This window comes from Manduca sexta, chromosome 27 (assembly GCF_014839805.1).
Source record: "Manduca sexta isolate Smith_Timp_Sample1 chromosome 27, JHU_Msex_v1.0, whole genome shotgun sequence".
Lineage (NCBI taxonomy): Eukaryota > Metazoa > Arthropoda > Insecta > Lepidoptera > Sphingidae > Manduca > Manduca sexta.
In genome coordinates this window covers 8,176,986-8,195,906 of record NC_051141.1, presented here as the reverse complement: position 1 = coordinate 8,195,906, position 18,921 = coordinate 8,176,986, and the positions used below count along the sequence as shown (strand labels likewise).

The window sequence follows — 18,921 nt, the reverse complement described above, 5'->3', positions numbered from 1 at the left end:
GAGTTTACTTCTAACAAACATTCAAACGTCCAAACATTTTCACAAACATTTTTGATATTAGTAAGATATGTCTAGTATAATCTATCTTCGATATTTTCAAATATTGAATGCAAGTTTCGTAGGAGAAACGTCTTTTTAATTACATTAATAATTTCTTTTACATTATTTTACTTTTGGTGTTAACACCATCGTCGGCGCCTATGGCGTAAACCTACATACTATATCATAAGCAAAGAAAATCGAAAATTGCGCGCGCACTTCAGCATAAAATGTATCAATCTGTATTTATGTATAAAGAGTCTATTCTAAATCTCTGCGACTTAAATGTCGTAAACGCGTTATGTGCATTATAATGACACATATATACAATATTTTCCATAAATATTTTTTTTATTATTAAAACACCCGTGCCCACAGATTAAGCTATAAAGTATATTTTTTAGAGTAAAATCTCAACAGAATTTACAAAATTGAGAATAGCACCCACAGTATAAGAAAGAGATAGCGCATGCGCAATACGCATGTCGAATTCGTCACTCATCGCTCGCTTTGGCCGACACCTTGGTACAGACGATTTTCATAATCTGCTAAATTTGCCAACGAGAAAATACATTTAGAATAATACAAAATGCCGAATCAAGTGTTAACTATAGAACCACAAAATGAACTTAAATTCAAAGGTGAGTGCCTTATAATTGATAACGAGTATGTTATAAGCCGCCGCGTTGCAACTTGGACGGCATATCTACATAAGTCGCGAGCTAGATACTGACAAATGGAGTTTCTATTTCCAGATATCGGCTTTTTGTAAGGGTGCGGTTTTTTGCATTTTCCTTATTTTAAAATGTAAAATATGTAATGCTAACATCAAACTTTAGCTTTGTAGATAAAGATAAGTGTTATAAAACATCTATTAAATTCCATTCTTTCGTAAAAAGTAAGATGAACTAGGTAATTTCTTCTAATTATAAAGAAGTACAAAAAATCTAATGATTAACATCGTTAGTTTATTTAAATCAGTACGGAAGTGTTAATAAAATTACTTAACTACCTAAGCATTGTTTGCATTGTCATTCTGGAAAGCACCCATTACTGATGGAGTAACATACACTATAGAATACGTATAATCAATAGACATCCAATTGTATGTTATGAATGTGCAAATTACAATGTGCACTATTGAGTAGAGTGATAGCCTCCACAGAATTAATTAGTATAATACACCTATAATGAAAGATCGAGAGGGCCGAATATTGATTGTATTGCTGCGCGTACTATTTCAATATAGTTATATACTTTAAATTAATACAATTTTGAAATAAATATTACAATATGTTGAACTAAGTTGCTAATACAATTACCACAATGTTGTGTTTCTACTATATTGTTGATCTACCAAAGTATAATTGTGTATAATTATCAAGTCCATTTCTTAAACAAAAGAAATTAGTACTCATATGACCTCACAAAGGTGTTATTATTGAATGAAACTTGTAATTGTCTTTGCAAAATCACAATTTTACTCTGACACTTTAATTCATTTGCATGAAGCTGGGTCAGCTGATGCCAACTGAGCTCCCTCACTACCAGATATGGGGGAGCAGTGGGAAGGTAAAGGGAGAGTGGATTGGTTAGACCGTTGAAGCTGGCGTTCACATCAATTTTTGTTGTGACTGTAATATAAATATTTTAACGAGTCAAATAAGGCTATTCAAGCTGATAATAGCATTTTTGTTTAACATGTGACATATTTATATCCTGTAATTTAGTATACACAGACATGTTAAAATTCCAAAATCATTTGATATGGAAATAGGTCTTTTATCATAATGTTATTACACAAATAATCCTGAGATAAAATGGTATTGTTATTTATAAAAAAAATAAATTATACATAGTTTTACTACTTTAAAAATACTTTAAGAATAAGGCATTTGGTATTAAAAGACACAACAAACAATGATCTGTATCTCTTAAATCACATTTTGTGACACATTTTATTATGACTCACCACAACATTGCTTTGCAATACATCAAACTTAACACCAGTTAACTAATCATGTTAGAGATTTGTATATGTACTACATAATATTGTTATGTGCCATGAAAAGACATTTATACTATAATAATAATAATAATAAATATTTATTTCACCAAAAATATTAATTGAACAAACACAACTAAAGCAATACAATACAGATTACAGATCATGAAAACGCAATAAGTGTTGTTGAACATCCAGTATCAAGAAAAAGATTTAACTTGAGTTATGGACGCTGATAATACTCTATGAGAAATATGTAGTATGTAATTACTTTTTCATCTCAATGGTTGTGTGGCATGTAATAGATGAAAAGGAAAATTTCACAGCCTATACAAGCTCTATATGCTGTAAACTAGCATAGTATACTGTAGTTCTTTCCTACATTGGTTACAAAATTTCGTCTCCCATGAGCCATTGATTTTAGGCAGTAAGCAAGGTAGGATAGGTACTCGGGAAAACAGAAAACATATTTAATTACATGAATACTATATACTTTTAAGTGACAATCATAATAGTGCTTTTATAATTATTAATATAGTTTTACTACTAATAGTCTTCTGATTACACATAATAACCAATCAATAACCATTGATTTGCTTTCAGTTTCACCATCCTATTTAGACAAAGTATTATATTTTAAAGTATTTGTGTGAAATATCAATAAATCCATCCAGTTCTGTTTTGGTAACAAATTGCAGGAGGATTAGTAACCAGGAATAGTGCCAGATGCCACTTAACTAGCAATTAAAAATGATATGAAAAATAAATATAAAAGACCCCTAAAAACCCCATGGCATTAATACTCCCCCTAAATTTTGAGACCCGGGAATCCCATAAGTTGGGAAACCTGACTACTCTGCCTAGCAATATAGGCAATGGAGTTACTTTGGTGTGTCAAGTTAATAAACTGTGTAGTGAAACACTTTAAAATATGTCTCTACATATTTAAAGTGTTTCACTACACAGTGATGTTATTGGTAACAAAAATATTGCAAATTTATTGTTTTGTCAAATTTTGTTATTACAACTATATCATTTTGGTTTTTACCATAATTTTGATATAAAGAGGAATCGTAATACATAATATTTATTTTGAAAACTAGACCTATAGATTTTTTAGACTTTAATGCTCTTATTTAATTTAATTACTGTTTAGTTATACTTCGTGGATTGACATATATTTAATTTGTATGAAAAAAGTATGCTTAGTTCTTATATTATTGTATTATACCAATATTTAGGTAAGAGTATACACCTATACAGTAAATAATATACTTTAAAACACTTGACTGTAGCTTTTAAATATTATAATCATTTTAGAAACACTGTTGGACAATTTCATAAATATATATAAATCTAATAATATTCATTACTGAATATGCTAAATTCTTTAACTGCCTATCCAATTTTGATTGGAAACTGTAAATGTTCACTGATAACAAGAATAATGTATTCTTGCTGTGTGCTATAGGATAGTTTTAATCCAGAGTATGGACAAACAAATGATAATTAAATAACAGACATCAGACATAGACATGCAATATTGCAATGTGACCATTTTTTTAGTTATTAAAAGATTATGTAAAAAGCTTCTAAATTCATAATTTGAGGAAACATTTAATTGTATGTTATTTTTATCTATATAATTTGTGAGAATATTAACTAGAATTTCTTTTTGATTTCATTTTATTACCCAGAAGGGTATGTATGAGAGGGCTCCATAGTCATATCTATTAAGGGACTGAATTTATATGTTAGAAACTAAGTAATAGTTATAATAGAGTTCATTGCATGAATGTGTATCATTAACGAATACAGTACACTTATGCAAGGGTATCAACTACTTAATGTAACTATCTATAAAATGTTGATGGTTATTGAGCAGTAAGGACCAGCACTATTGTTTCTAATTAAAGGAAATTGCAGCCATTGTGATTACAGACAAGAATGGGACATACATTTGATGTCAGGGTGGCAAGAGCAATATACAGTATACCTTTATGTACTAATCTGTAATTATAGACTCTAGTTTTTTTTTAGTAGGTATATTATATGTTTGTTTTAGTAGCGTGATATTAGGTACGATATTATATAATAAAATGTGTTGTCCATTAAATAGAAATATATTGTCGTTTATTATGCCGGATATATATGTTGGTCGAGCTTACGCAAAGGCGAGCTAAGGCAAATTGGGGAAATTTATACAAAACAAGTGTTACCATCCAGATGTTTGGCAAGTTTAAAGTAAATCAATGCAAGTGCTTTAAGATCAATTTACATTTACAAAATTTATTTTATAACATGAAATTAAATTCTTAATTATTTATAGAAGATTCTTGCAAGTAGAGTTAAATAATGAATTGTAAGATAATTATAATAAAGATAGTTTGAAATCTCCATATTATGTTGCAAATTTTTATTATTATAATGTTTGGTACAGCAAGCGGCAAAAGTACCTGAACATGTTTCAAACTTTAAAATGCTTTTATACATTAACCTCAATAGAAGTATTATTCTTCTTGGCCATTTTAAATTTGTTCAGCTATGTTTGGCTACATAATTAAATTTTGAAACTATATTTGCGATTCTATTTTGAATTGGTTCCTACGATACATTTTACTCTAACAAAAAAATTGTTAGTAGTACAATTTGCTCTTTTCTGGATGGATATAGTCATTATTATTGATTATTTTAGTCGATTTCTCAGGGCTCTTCGAGCAAGGCTGCACAACCTACATGCGGCTTACAAACCCATCAAATGATACAGTGCTCTTCAAAATAAAGACGACTGCACCAAAGAAATACTGCGTGCGTCCCAATTCTGGAGTAATTGAACCGAATTCAAAAGTGGAAATTGCAAGTAAGTTACTATAAAACAACTTATTTTAATGATTTGTCATGACTCATATCGTTTAATTACATTATACATAACGTTTTTGTCTACAGTTACGCCGCAGCCTGTGTATGTTGATCCTAATGAGAAACACAAACACAAGTTCATGGTTCAAAGTGTTATTGCTCCTGAGGGAAAGACTAATATTGATCAAGTGGTATGTGACGTCTGGAATTGCACATTTATAAATATTGTATCCGGTATTATTATTTTTAAATCATCCGTGTGAATTATTACAGTGGAAGGAAATAAGCCCTGACCAGCTTATGGACTACAAACTGAAATGCGTCTTCGAGACTCCACGTGGCACCAATCTCAATGTAAGTTGTAGTTACATAATATTTTTATTCATCCAAATATACGGTTGCCATAACTTCTCATAGTTAATATAGAGAAGTTTATACGTGTGAAATTTAACATGTCATTTCAAGCATTTCCCAAAATCGCCATAAAATAGTCTTGTGCCGCAATGCGGAACGTATAATAAAAATCGCGGGATGCTCCCAAATATCCAGGTGTGAACAACCCTAATACTATATTTGTTGTTGACTTTATATTAAAATATAACATCTTGCTATCATAATATACAATCTATATCAGTTAGTACAAATAATATTTCTAATTTGTCGATCCTTTTCACAAAATAGTAATATTTCATAATAGGCTTCTCAGAAACAACACTGTTTTAGAGTTTCTTAACACTTATAGGGTTCCATACCTACAAAAGAACCTTTATAGGATCATTTTGTTGATCGTCTGTCTGTCAAGATCATTTTCTCAGGCACGCGAAGAAGTATCAGGTTGAAATTTATAACAAATACTCAGCTCTATGATCTCTTTTAGCTGTGAAAAAATCCATATGTAAGTCAACGCGTTCTAAATATATGACCGCTTATCATATTTTTGTGATTATACAACATAGTCAGAGCCTATAGGGTACTTACTGTTGACCTAAAATATGAATCCTGGCAAGCAATGACTTACAGCACGTGTAAAGGAAGAAGCTGAAGACTGTGTGTATATATGTAGGTATTTTAATAAGCGAATTCTCTATTACAAACTTAATCTTTGCGGTTGGTGCAATAACTGTCTAGGAATTGAGTGGTAAAGTTAAGTTTGTCAAGTTATATACTTAAGATACCTTGCCTACAAATTTCAACGGAACCATCGGTGCACGAATCCATCTCGCACTTGTCCGGTTTTTTATTGTATATTATGTATAATTTATTCTACATGCATTAAGATTGTAATCACACTTTTATCAAACAAGACCAAAACTTAGCCTTTTGAACCATAACTCGTTGCATTATGAACTTATAATGTATTTCATCGTTTTCCAATTTTCAAGGTATTTACAGCGAAGTTGATCAAACTTTATAATTTTTTACAAGTTTATCACGATCATATGCCAACTTATACCCGGTTCATTAGGAGCCGATAATCTGAATTGTTTTTCGTGTGTTAAATCAACGTATTAGTTTAATTAGGTGATCCTATTCTACCCTAATTTCCGGAATTAAATATGTGTACTTACTAAATACGTACGCACGGAAATAAATAAAAGATAAAATGCACAATGCATTTTTAGGGTTGCCTCGCACACCTATTAGCTGCCCGTGTGCAGTAGTCGCTTTATGTACACTTTTACGGCTATAAAATCTTTCACCTACTCAGTAAAGGCGTTGAAAAGCAAACTAAAATTTATGTCATTTCTAAAAGCGATTTATTAATTATAGATTGACTATTTAATACTAAATTCATTAAAACTATATTTATTAGAAATAACATAATTATTGCGAGTTATCTCTTTTAGTAAAATTCAATTAACATGTACATAATTTGTTTCTGACCGATAAGCCAGCTAGCGATTTATATCTTTTAAATAAATCAGTCTGCCCCGTGACCACGAAGGCTGCAAAGTCTTCGGAAACGTCGGGAGAAAATGATAATATAAAAACTGCAATAAAATCCGTAAAATAGTTTTATTTTAATGTCTAACATTCGCATAAACATAAGACATCATTATATCTTTTAGTTCAACTCAGAAATTGTACGCTGCAACAAAAGTTTTCATACGCAAATATCTAATGAACAGTAATTTTCCCTAGCCTAATATTGTAGTTGTAATAAAATCGGCTTCCTCATTGATTTAAGTTTTTGATGTCACGAAGAATAAACTCAATTTTGGCACTTGACCAATTCGAGTACATTTTTTAATATGGTGCCAGGCTAGTGAAATATAGAGGGTTAAATCACCATGAATGCTACTTTTAGTGACACGGCTTAGTGCTATTTTGCCTAAAATAACGTTAAATTCATAAATAAATTACTAAAATTGGAACAACTTAATCACGCCATACTTGACCCAACATAGACGGGAATTAAATCTATAGTTATAGAGTTCCTCTATCAACCTAATTCTGTTGATCCAATGGTCCTGTTGCAACTTACAAGTATTCATCAGCTTTCTTAATGTAATGTAATTTAATATCTCGCGTTTCAAATAATTCGTTTTTCATGTTCAGGGACAGAATTAAGACCTCTTAAAAATAACTACAACTATATAGTATGGCCTACTATACTATTTTTAGGAAATTATATAAATTTTAGGTAATTAGTAATGCCATACTATAAATACATATACACATATATCATATACATATATACTATATACATGTGGACATCTGTTAAAATTTCTAACTCAAGTCTAGTGAATCCATCTATCATTATATTCTATATCGGTGATACAAATTCATGAAAAAAATAAATTTTATGCCGAGTGTATTATGCAGTTCTGGAAACAAAAACATACCTGTGAAAATTTAATTACAAAGACTGAATGACCTATTGATTTTATACACTCTGGCCGTCCCATAATACAATTAATCGAAGCAGGACGAGGGCGTGTTTCTGAGAATCTGGGAATATCAATACGCAACTGTATTTGATATTTGAGGCTTTCGAGAAACAATCTAGAGTGTATCGTATGCATAAAGTGTTCAGCTAAAGAACTGATACGTATTTAAATTAATACATTAATTGATCAACTGAACAATTAGGTGGTATGCGAGCGGCTCCTGTTCTTGAATATTTATATACCACCACACCAGAGCAAAACAATAGGACGATGCTAATAAAGAAAAAAAAAATTCAAAGGCATTCACCCTACGTGTTATTTTATTTATAACCCCCATAGTGTACACATAATAAAATCATTACACATAAGGTGAAAACTTTCCGCTGTCCACACATCGTGACTTCCAAATATGTTGAATCACAAACAAAGAAAATGCTCGATAGATGGATTATATTTAGCCATTTTAAACTTTCTGCACATTTTAAAAACAAGTTCATCGATTTATTGACGATTGGCGCGTTCGAATATTCAAGCGGCTCAGTTTGGGATAATTGTTGAGGGCAAGTACCTGCCACCTGTCTGGCCCGTAGGGGGGTGGTTGATTTCTTAGAAATCGATTGGGCACAGAAGCGTCGGAAACACGCGATGGCTTAACGGGCCGTTTCAACGAAGTACCATCATACCGTGGCTACGGTCAGTCTACGTCCTCTATCTTTTCAATAAATTTAAATACCTAGTTATTTCTCGTGTACGAAAGGCCAATTATTGATTCAACTATTTTTCGTATCTGTATATACCTGGCATACTGGTGTATACCTGGCAATAATCCATCACATTCTTGAGAATAACGTCGAAAGTGAGTCGCAAGTGTAGTATAAATTAAACTTTTTTTAAGTCTGAACTTTAAATTTACCACGTTTAATACCAAATATGTGCGATTCAAAATCACCTAATTAATTAAATAGAAAATATGAGTTCATTTTACATCACGAAATAATATTAATTATGAAAATAGCACTAACTGACTTCATCAATTTTCCTCATGCAATTAAAAAGTATCAGCTAAAGTAATATCCAAAACAGTTGCTACAATGCAATCATATTCCCTCAATGACGTCACAACTCAAGGTGGACTGGTAGAGAATGCATTTGGTATTAATTCCGCCTTTACATTCTTTATATAAACTGCAGATAAATAAATAATGAGGAGAAAAATAACACCAATGGCTGCTACTGTCACTTAAGGAACTGCATTTTGCTGAAAAGTTTAGTGCCTCTGAGTTTGCTGTTACTCATATAGCGAAAGATGCTTATACTGCTGGCTTGGGCTATTATGGTGTTTTAGTATATTGTGAGTTTAGCGGGGTTTTGCTGTTAGCATTAATAAAATCTTTGTTATCTACCAGCGAACTTGAACAACATTTCGCTGGCTCAATAGTACAATATCCTAGGTTAATTTTTATTTATGTTAAAATAATTAGATTAAAATTTTATACTGGTAAAAATTAAAAGGGACATTAATTCCTTGGTCCCCTTTATTTATCATTCTGGATTTTTGGAGATTTCTCCTGAAAAGACTTGGGATCATGCTGTATAACTCAATTTGTGTAAAAAATATATAATAGCACCTTGTATTAGTAAGCCAACAATTTGGTAAACATGAGTTATCTAAACTTCTAAGCATAAATTAACTACCTAACATAGAATAACAATGACTGCAAAAAAGTCACGCGAGTCGCTGGCCAAAAATTCCCAAAATAACGATGAAGTAATTACAATACAAAAATTTTGTTAACATGGAAACTAAGACCAAATTCCACTTCCAAACCGTTCGATATACCATTAATAATTATATAATAAGCTTTAACATCTCGTTTCGGTTAATAATAACCTTGAAATTGACACAATGTAGGTCTTTGGTGAGTTATGGAGCCTTATTAGCCACGATCTTGGTTGAAAATGTAAAAACATACAATTCTGGACTTACATAACTAAATGTAAAGCCGTTATATCAGAATACTGTTAATATCTTTCTCAATGCATTGCATGGTATTGTTACAGGACGCCGGCGATACCGCCGCCCAGAATGAAGTAACTAAGAAACGGGTTGCCGTTGCAGATGAAGCCAAGTCTTCCACTAAGGTAATTGCGCGGTACCAACCGTCTAAGGTTTATGTTTGCGTTTTGAATATTGTCAGATTCAAAATGGAACTCATGACAATAAATGATTAATGTAGCGTTTAGTGCATGTAACTTTATATTTTCATTGTAACATACAGGCTTCTTTTTCCTTTATTTGCCCATATTTGTACGCAGTTACAGAAATTATGAATTTAAACGACAAAGTGCATCAGACATTATATCATTATCACGTTTTCCCCGCGTTCAATACTTCCATCGCGGCATAACATATTTTGTGCTAAAGGTGATAATCTCACTACTAACAGTACAAACACAAGAGACTTGTACCAAGCTTGGCATGTTATTTACATTATCTTACAGGAAGCCGTAGAAAGTCTCATCCAGAATGAAGCAAAGAGGAAGGATGATAACCACACAACAGGATCTTTAAGCGCGAAAACGGTATTAAATCTAATTATTAAAAAAGAAAAAAAAAACACTTTGATCATCATTTCGTCAGACATATTGGCATATGTAATTTTAGTATGGTAATTAGGAAAGTGTTTTGGGTAATGTGAGTAATTAATTGGTTATCCTGGAATTAAAGTGCCCTACTTATATAAATTTATAACAAAATGATGACGCCACTAAGAAATCTATTTAATTTTGTAAATGCGTATTATGTGATATGATCAATAGCGAATGCATTAACATTTATAAAAAAATCTTTATTTTTATGTAGCCTATTGTAAAAAATATTTTCCTCTTTTTTACATGAACAAATTCGGTCTTAAGGGCAAATATAACTAAAACTTACCTGTTTTGACTGACATAAGAAAGAGGCCTTAATGAGCAATTACATTAATAATTGTCATTAAGTTAAACAGACGATTTCTGCAGTAATGTGTTGAAGTTCTTAAAATAAATGTAAAAAAAAAAACATTGAAATGTGTAGTTTCGAAAATCAAGATTTTTTGTACTAATACTAATTTTAACATCAATAAAAATTATAACCAAATATAATATATTCATAAAATTTAAATGTATAAAAAGGACAATAATATTACGCTCGTTTACAATGCATATAATATCATATTCTTAACATTTTATAAATCTTTTACTTGCAGGCTAAGCAATCAAAACATTAATAGTAATCACTCGTAAGGTCCTTTAGTATTGATTGTTATATATTTTTAATACGTTATACCATTAAACAATATTAGATATTCGAGGATTTTAATACATGAACACCGTTTGCTTAAAACTACCTAATGAATACACAATATGTATGTATAAGTTAGTGTGCTTGCGTCATCGCAATTCCTTTTGAAGCAAAGTATGATTGTGTTGCATTTTTTTTTTAATTTGCAAAATGTGATTGTACATAATAGTTGATTAATAATAAAATTGTTTAAACCACTGTTCACACGTTTCAAACCGTTCGCAATATTACAGGCTATAACTCTGACTAAGTCTGAAAATGTGGAAACCGATCTACAAAAGGCGGCTTTAGAAGTAATTCTTTTGAGGGAGGAAGAAAGCAAATTAAGACATGAAAATCTGCAATTAAAAGTAAGTTTATTTTCTCAATTTGGTTTTGTTTATTTTTATTAATTTTATGACTTGGCCGAAAACGCGCTGATGAATTCGCAAATCGATTGATAATAGACTGATCGTCAAGCGAATGTACAATTTACACGCTGTAAGTTTATTGCAAGAGCGAGTTATTCTATTATACAGTAATGAGTGATGATGCCTTAAAATGGGTTCAAAAAACATGGACTATTTTCCTATTGTATAGTATGTCACAAGAGTAAATAAAAGCTTAAGTTGATAACATAGTACACAGTACAAATATAATTTGTACATAACTTATTAACGAAAGAGTTTACGCCTGATGGTAAACGTCGAGTTGCTTATAAACAAGAAAATATTACCTAGAATGTAGTATAACAAAGCACTGCGTGGCACTGCACTGATCTCTACTGCCTGAATTTTGATTTGTATCTATGTGTATCGTATTCATAATGAATGTTTATCAATAACATATATAATTTTAAATTCGATTATAAAAAAATGTTGGATATTTTTTTTAACGCTGAGCATGCTTTTTTATTTGCATTAGAGGAGTTAAGATCTGGCAATCGTGTGAGATGATTAATAATATTGAACATAAACAATAGATTTTATAAGACTTTAGTATTTATTTACATCGAACCGCATTAAATACTATTGTTTCTTTAATTGTTTAGAATGTCCATGATAATCCAGTTAATATAAAAGCAAGTATAATTTAATCAAATATATCCTTTCTGCAATACTTCTAGAATCACATACGAAAGTATCTGTGATTTACGCTAAACTAGTTAATTAGGTCGAGATGAGATTCGTACTATTTCTAATTTAAACACAGGACTAAATACTTAAATTATTTATCAGTTCTCCGAATTGCTTATTATGAAGATTTGTGTTCTGGAATGAAATATATTTGAGAATGCTATCTAAGTACTTAATTGGATGAAAATATTATATTTTTAACTGTATTAATTAGACCAAAACAAGAGTTAACTACCATTTTTCTAATCGCAACAAAACTTATTAATTAAACATAATGAAAACGACAATATTGTGCTAAGGGTAACTAATAAGATCAAATGGGATCATCAATTGTTTTATATGTTAAAGTTTGATGTTACAATCGCTTAAATAAAATATGAGCGTTGCTGCTTCGTATTTAACAAAAGATATTCTACCCCAATACGTAAAAGAATATATATTAAATTTTTAAATGATAAACACAAAATATAAATTCAAAGATGATAAAAATAGGACCTTGTGTACCTTTTGTAATTTTATTTGCACATATGGAATCCTTTAGAACTGTTAATTAAGATATAAATATCTAAATATTTAATATTGTGAGAATCATAATTATTAACTCAAAATAAGGGGTGGTGGTATTTCCCTTTGGCAACTACAAATCCTCGTTATTAGATCTAAATTTTATAGCAACATGATTTTACATGTTTGTTTTTACATCATTTGCAAAAAATATTTTGAAATTTATTGATTCATATTAATAATATACATTACTTTTTGTTATGTAAAAACGTCGTGGCGAAAGAATACAAAAATACTTGCGTGATGTGCTTTTATTTTATATTTTGCTTTGCATTACTACGCGAATTATCTACACTATTATATAAAGCTGAAATGTATGTTTTTGTTGGTCAGAATCTTTTCCGATTTTTAAACTTTTTACTAATATGAAACTAATAAAGCTAATCCATACGTTGAAAATTTTAACCCTTGAACGGACTTTAAAGCGGACGTTACCGCGAGCAATGGCTATTTATTGATATTTCTTTTCTTAAATATAAAAGTGGATCAATTCTGCAAGTTTGTTTTTTTCCTTTGATTAACGTTAAATATAAAATGAATTCATTGACATCGAACAATAAACTGATTACAAACCAATCAGTGTCAGTAATCGGTTATTTGTGGTGTGTATAATTTGAGTACAATGCACGTATATTCCATGCGCTAAATCTATTGTGTGCGATCGTGGAGTGTTATGTACTATTTGGCAGCATGTAAGCGATTGTGACGTAACAAATATTTTGATTAAATATTGTATCTAAAAGTACACTGTCATTGGCGTTATAATGTTAAAACACGCCGTTTTGTGTCGTGCACCAGACTATCAGTCACGAGAGCACTCAATATTGAACTCATTTTACCTTTCAATGAATAATCCACAACAAATTATGGAATAAGATTACTCAGATAAATTTGAGAATGGGGTAAAATTACGATCGGGACATGAAGTATTCCATATAAAAAATGGGCAAATATCGTTAGTGGACAGCGTTCCACATCTATTCTTATTGATAGGTTCAGGTATTTGTTTGATATACTTAGTAATTAGAACCTGATGCACGAAGTACCGATGCTTTTGATCAATAAATTTTGTGATGCAGTCAGATATCGGACTCGACTTTAAATCCATGAAAAGATGGGGATAGTTAAGATTTTAGGTTAAATATCTTACCCGATATTCCACTAATATTAATATAATGGGCGGTGGTGAAACCATCAAATGACCCACTAGTTCGTTTGCCGTCTTTCTAAAAAAGCCAGAACCTACAAGGCAGGAATGAATATCGTTTTTAACACGATAAGTGTGAGACCATGTTTTTGATCTATACAAGAAGATGGCCACACATCTGACACACAACGTTTGTGGCATTTGATTCGGCTACGAAAAATATAACAGAGACTAAGTAGAGTGACAAGAAGAGCAGAAAATAGATAGAGCGACACTCAAGATACTGAATGCAAAACTTTTATCATATTAATATAATATAAATGTACACATACAGTTTGCATTAGCGAAGTAACATTATATTCCAAGAATTACCATTCATGTACTGTTTTCTTTAAATATACATTTGTGTATTTTGTAATGGAGTTGGATTGCTTTGCATTAACACATGGATGTTTCTTAATGTCGCATTGCAGGAGGAGCTACTGCGCCTGCGCCAGTCGGCGGGCGGGGAAGGGCGTGTGACGCGTGCTCACTCGTACGGGCCGGAGAAGAGCGCGCAGGTGGCGTTGATGCCGTGGATAGCCACCGCGGTGGGAATGGCCATAATCGGCATCATCATTGGCAAGTTCCTCATGTGAACGCCTCCGGAACCGCGGCGACCTGGCAACACTCACAGACATCGCTGTTACAACACTCCCGACGCATCCCTCTCGCACAAGGCAGCTTAATTTTGTAGCGACTTCTCCGAGCTTATGTCATACCGTCATTGTTTTCTTTATTAGGAATTCCACATCTGGCTTAGTGCTAAATTCAATTCCATTAGCTGCGACTTTCCAGGCGTCTCTAATACTAATAGGACTTTTTATAAAATCATTTGATTGTTTGATTTAAAATGGCTTTCTCCAAATAATGAACCAATCATATCGTCTGCTATCCAAATGTGCATACAAATAACTTGTAAAACATTCATTGTCATGACAATATGAGATAATGATGTAAGTATAAATACTTTTTGGTAATGCGTTTCTTAATGACACCAATATAATAGTGTTACAAAAGCAGTATTCCATCTAAATACCTAAAATATATCCTTCAGAATAACAGCTAAGAAATCTTTTACAATTATATTGTAAAATCGACTTTGATAAAAAACTATTTATCAATCTTTGTCGTTTAAAATGGGTACGTTGTACAACACTTATATAATATATTTATCTCCATACCATTAAAGTAGTTATTAGTTACTTATTTTGTGTCACTTTCTATCTTAGGTCCTTTGCCACATGTGTGATAGTGACTAAACACGTATTAGGTGAAACGACGTGAATAATCTTTTCAAAATATAAGTATTAGTTTGAAATATTGAAGTTGTTAATGTGAATATTTGGAATCATATTATCAAATTAGTGTTGTATTATGTATGAACTACAACCACAAACAAACACATGTAACAAACAGTATTCACATGAATTATTGTACAAAGTATTTGGACTTAGCAGTTTTATACTGTTTAAAACAAAATGTTAGTTCTTTTTACATTTTCTAGTTCGACCTGGTTGAATCATTAAATCTTATATTATTTAACGACATGGAAAGCATTGCAAACATTCAATATCATTTAATCTCTTCTATCGACGAGCGACAATTTTTCTGAGTTGTTTTAATGTACTGGGCCTATAGAAAGGTTCTCGGTCTTAACCCCATCAGTTCTTGAATATGTAGTCTAATGATAATTAATCGGTAGACTCAAATGTGTGCTTTAATACTTCAAGTCAACATTGTTGGAGATTTACCATCACAACATTGAAAGACGAGCCCTGAAGCTATTATCGGGATGACGTATGATCATTTGCGACAGTCTCATTTTGTACGAGAAATCGCGGTATATTTAATATTTTTTCCCTTCTGAATCCCAAAATGCGACCATATTGCTGCTAATATAAATCACAGATCTTGGTGACAATGATGAAATAGCATTCTCTACTATTGTATGAGACATGTGGCGCTAGTTTCATCAGTATTTATGTAAAATATTAATAGTTTGTCAATAAAGTTTCCATTTTCTCAATAATGGAATTATCGCTTTCTATAGAAGCTCGAGTCAATAGAAAGCTGTGGACTATAAAATAGTCGTGATGGCATACAAACGCACCTCTACGTGACTATGTTATACAGAAATTATCCGCTAGTTGCAGCCGCATTCCGGCAATTACCAATAAAACTTTAATCAATTTATTTTGCATTCTTGTACTGATAAAGTACCTTTTAAGACGACCCCTAACTAAGGGTTAGACCGGGAACTTTTCAAACAACCCGAATACCTTTAATGACATATTCCCAATGGGATTATTTGATCTGTGTGCTCTTATTTACGTTTGACTTACGATTTAATTATCTCGGAATGTTGACATTATACTCCTTGCCTTTCGAGACATATTGCAAATAATTAGTGTTATGTAATAATCAATATTTAATGTAGGCTATTGACAGACAGTAATGTGTATGAAATATGAATATTGACAATCCATAACATGTATATCAATAAGAACATTTTACCTAATTGAAAACTTTTTGTATCTTATTCCTACACGCGATTGTGATTTTCTGCTTGCCAGGTATGCAAGTTTATGCTTCATTTTTGATAATTGCCCTTAATTGTTAATGTTATAATATTGTATAATAATTATTTCCATAAAGGTTCGTATATGTTATCCATACCCTCAGTCTTAAAAGTGTGTACTTGTAAGTAGGTCGTATTAATTTAACAAAAAAAAAACAATTACGGGGCCTCTTTGAGCGAAAGTTTTTAAGTTATAGTTTTAACTTAGTCATTCAAAGCGAAAAATTTAATATTACAACACTTGGTTATTGGAGGTGTAAAAGGAAGTTTAGTTCATATTAATTAACTTATTGTCTCTTATCTTTTGACTATCGGCTTTTCCTTAAAAGAAAAAGCTGAGCTTGTGCTGCCGATGTCTACTACGTTTCCAATTATCTTACTCATTTAGGGGTACTTGGTCACAATAGTTTAATTTATTACAACGAATTTTTTATTTTATAATTTTGACGATGTCAATTCATTAATATTGTTCAAATGGAAGAGAAAAATACATCTCATTTATTGAATTAATATATTTTGTTTTGGTATTTGTTGCGCAATTATATTTATAATGGAAATCAGATTTGAAGCAACTACTTGACCATTGACACGTGCTCAGCGGGAATGACAGCCAGTGAGGACGCTCGCTTGTATTTAACTATTATAGATAAAATGCGGCCCGTCTGGCCTTAGCTGAGCTTTAGTATTGTAAAGTGAATGTATATTACGGCGGCAACACTGTGTAGCTTTCTGTCGTGAAGCTCAGCTAGTGTCGAACTGAGATGAAGGTGCGATGTGCGGATATAGGAGTAAATTGTTTGTAACTCGAGCGTGGCTCTGTTGAGTAACATTATATTCAATATAGATAGAGGTCAACGTGTCATCTTTCATAGCACATTTTGATCGTAGTTTTGTGTCCGTATATTTAGAGAATTAATCACTCTGAATATTGCATTTTTAACTGTAATTTTTATTTGTGGTGATCTGTTATAATACTATCAGAATGTATGAATTAATTTCGCTTAATTGTAATAACGTGAAATGGTGTAAGGCTTATTCTGCAGATACCTCCATATGGGTTCTGTATAAATATGTTTCGACATAAATTTGTTTAATAAATGTTGTAGTATTTGCCAACCATTTCTGCTTTGTCATGTCATATAAGGTCATTTGTGCATCGATACTAGTTTATTTTTATTAACAATAGTAAACATTTAAACTTTCCTTATGGTATTGTTGTTATATTAAACAATTATGCTCTATTTTATCGTTTCTAAAATAAAAGACTTAATTTATGATTGGTTTTGTGTAATTCTAGGAATATCTCCCCGGATAATATCTACGTCAGTTTATATTATACTCAATTATATGGTATATGAAATTGCTTTATAACAAGGTGATGATAAGTGGAATAAGTTTATGTGATCTTTTCTAAATAATAATAATAAACTTAAATTATAACACTCTTATATAATTTTACTATATGACTTCAAAAGTTTTTGATGATCTTTATTTTGTGCAGCCCGTGCTATAATAATAAAATAATGTTCTAGTACGTGTATCGAGCCCTGTAAACTGCAGATACGGCCACGTGATTGTGCGGCCGGTAGTAAAAGAATTATAGACGACTTGATTACGATGCGGTTAATATTAATGCAACTAGCATTTAACAATGAATAACTCACGCCGTTTGCAACATTTTTATAGTCGAAGGTAACTACGTTCCTGTAATAAATTAATTTCGAATTTGAAAAGGGATCGGATCAAAATAAAGATTGAGCTAACGATCACAATATAATTTGAATTAGTTTATTTCCCAGATCGATCTGAAGATGGATATCATTATTGTAAATGAATTACAGGTGTTTATAGCCCAAACACTGTTAAACATCTCTAAAGCGTCAACATTATTATGAATCTTTATTACGATATTATAGATTAGATTATCTTCATCGTGTATACATTCTTAAGTACTTATATCCTATACTTTAAATAAGCTAATCATATATGTTATAAATTATGTACAATATACATATTATATTATGTAATTGGTTTCTCGGAAATGGCTTTAGATAAAATTTTCTATTTAAATAATAATGTCTATTTTTCAAGACAACCCGTGTTAAAAAACACTGCATACCATATAAAACTTGCTTGAAGTCAGTACCATTAAGCTCTGCTTTATCTATAAAGCGATAAAGTCTTCATCGATCGTAAGGTTGTCATCGTTGGATACGGTCTAATGAAACTGGTACTACGGAGATAGGCAGTTGGGGTGAGCAATACTGAATTCCCAAATAAAAATCGGAAAATGTTTAGTAATTAATCCCCAGCGATGTTCGAAAAATAAATAACCACC

The 18,921-nt window shown here is 31.3% G+C and overlaps 1 protein-coding gene across 4 annotated transcripts; it reads left to right on the top strand.

Annotated features, from left to right (window-relative positions):
- Positions 1-461: 461 nt before the first annotated feature.
- LOC115441141 (vesicle-associated membrane protein-associated protein B) lies at positions 462-17,860 on the top strand. 4 transcript variants are annotated; one of them, XM_030165768.2, is made up of 8 exons: positions 462-680; positions 4,740-4,904; positions 4,991-5,094; positions 5,177-5,257; positions 9,856-9,936; positions 10,297-10,377; positions 11,371-11,487; positions 14,437-17,860. In XM_030165768.2, exons 1-8 carry the CDS (start codon positions 629-631, stop codon positions 14,599-14,601), a joined length of 846 nt encoding a protein of 281 aa, XP_030021628.1. In that variant the 5' UTR covers positions 462-628; the 3' UTR covers positions 14,602-17,860. The 4 variants fall into 4 exon arrangements, with proteins under 4 accessions (XP_030021628.1, XP_030021630.1, XP_030021631.1 ...); XM_030165769.2 differs by having other exon boundaries at positions 511-680; positions 4,752-4,904; XM_030165770.2 differs by lacking the exon at positions 10,297-10,377.
- Positions 17,861-18,921: the final 1,061 nt, after the last annotated feature.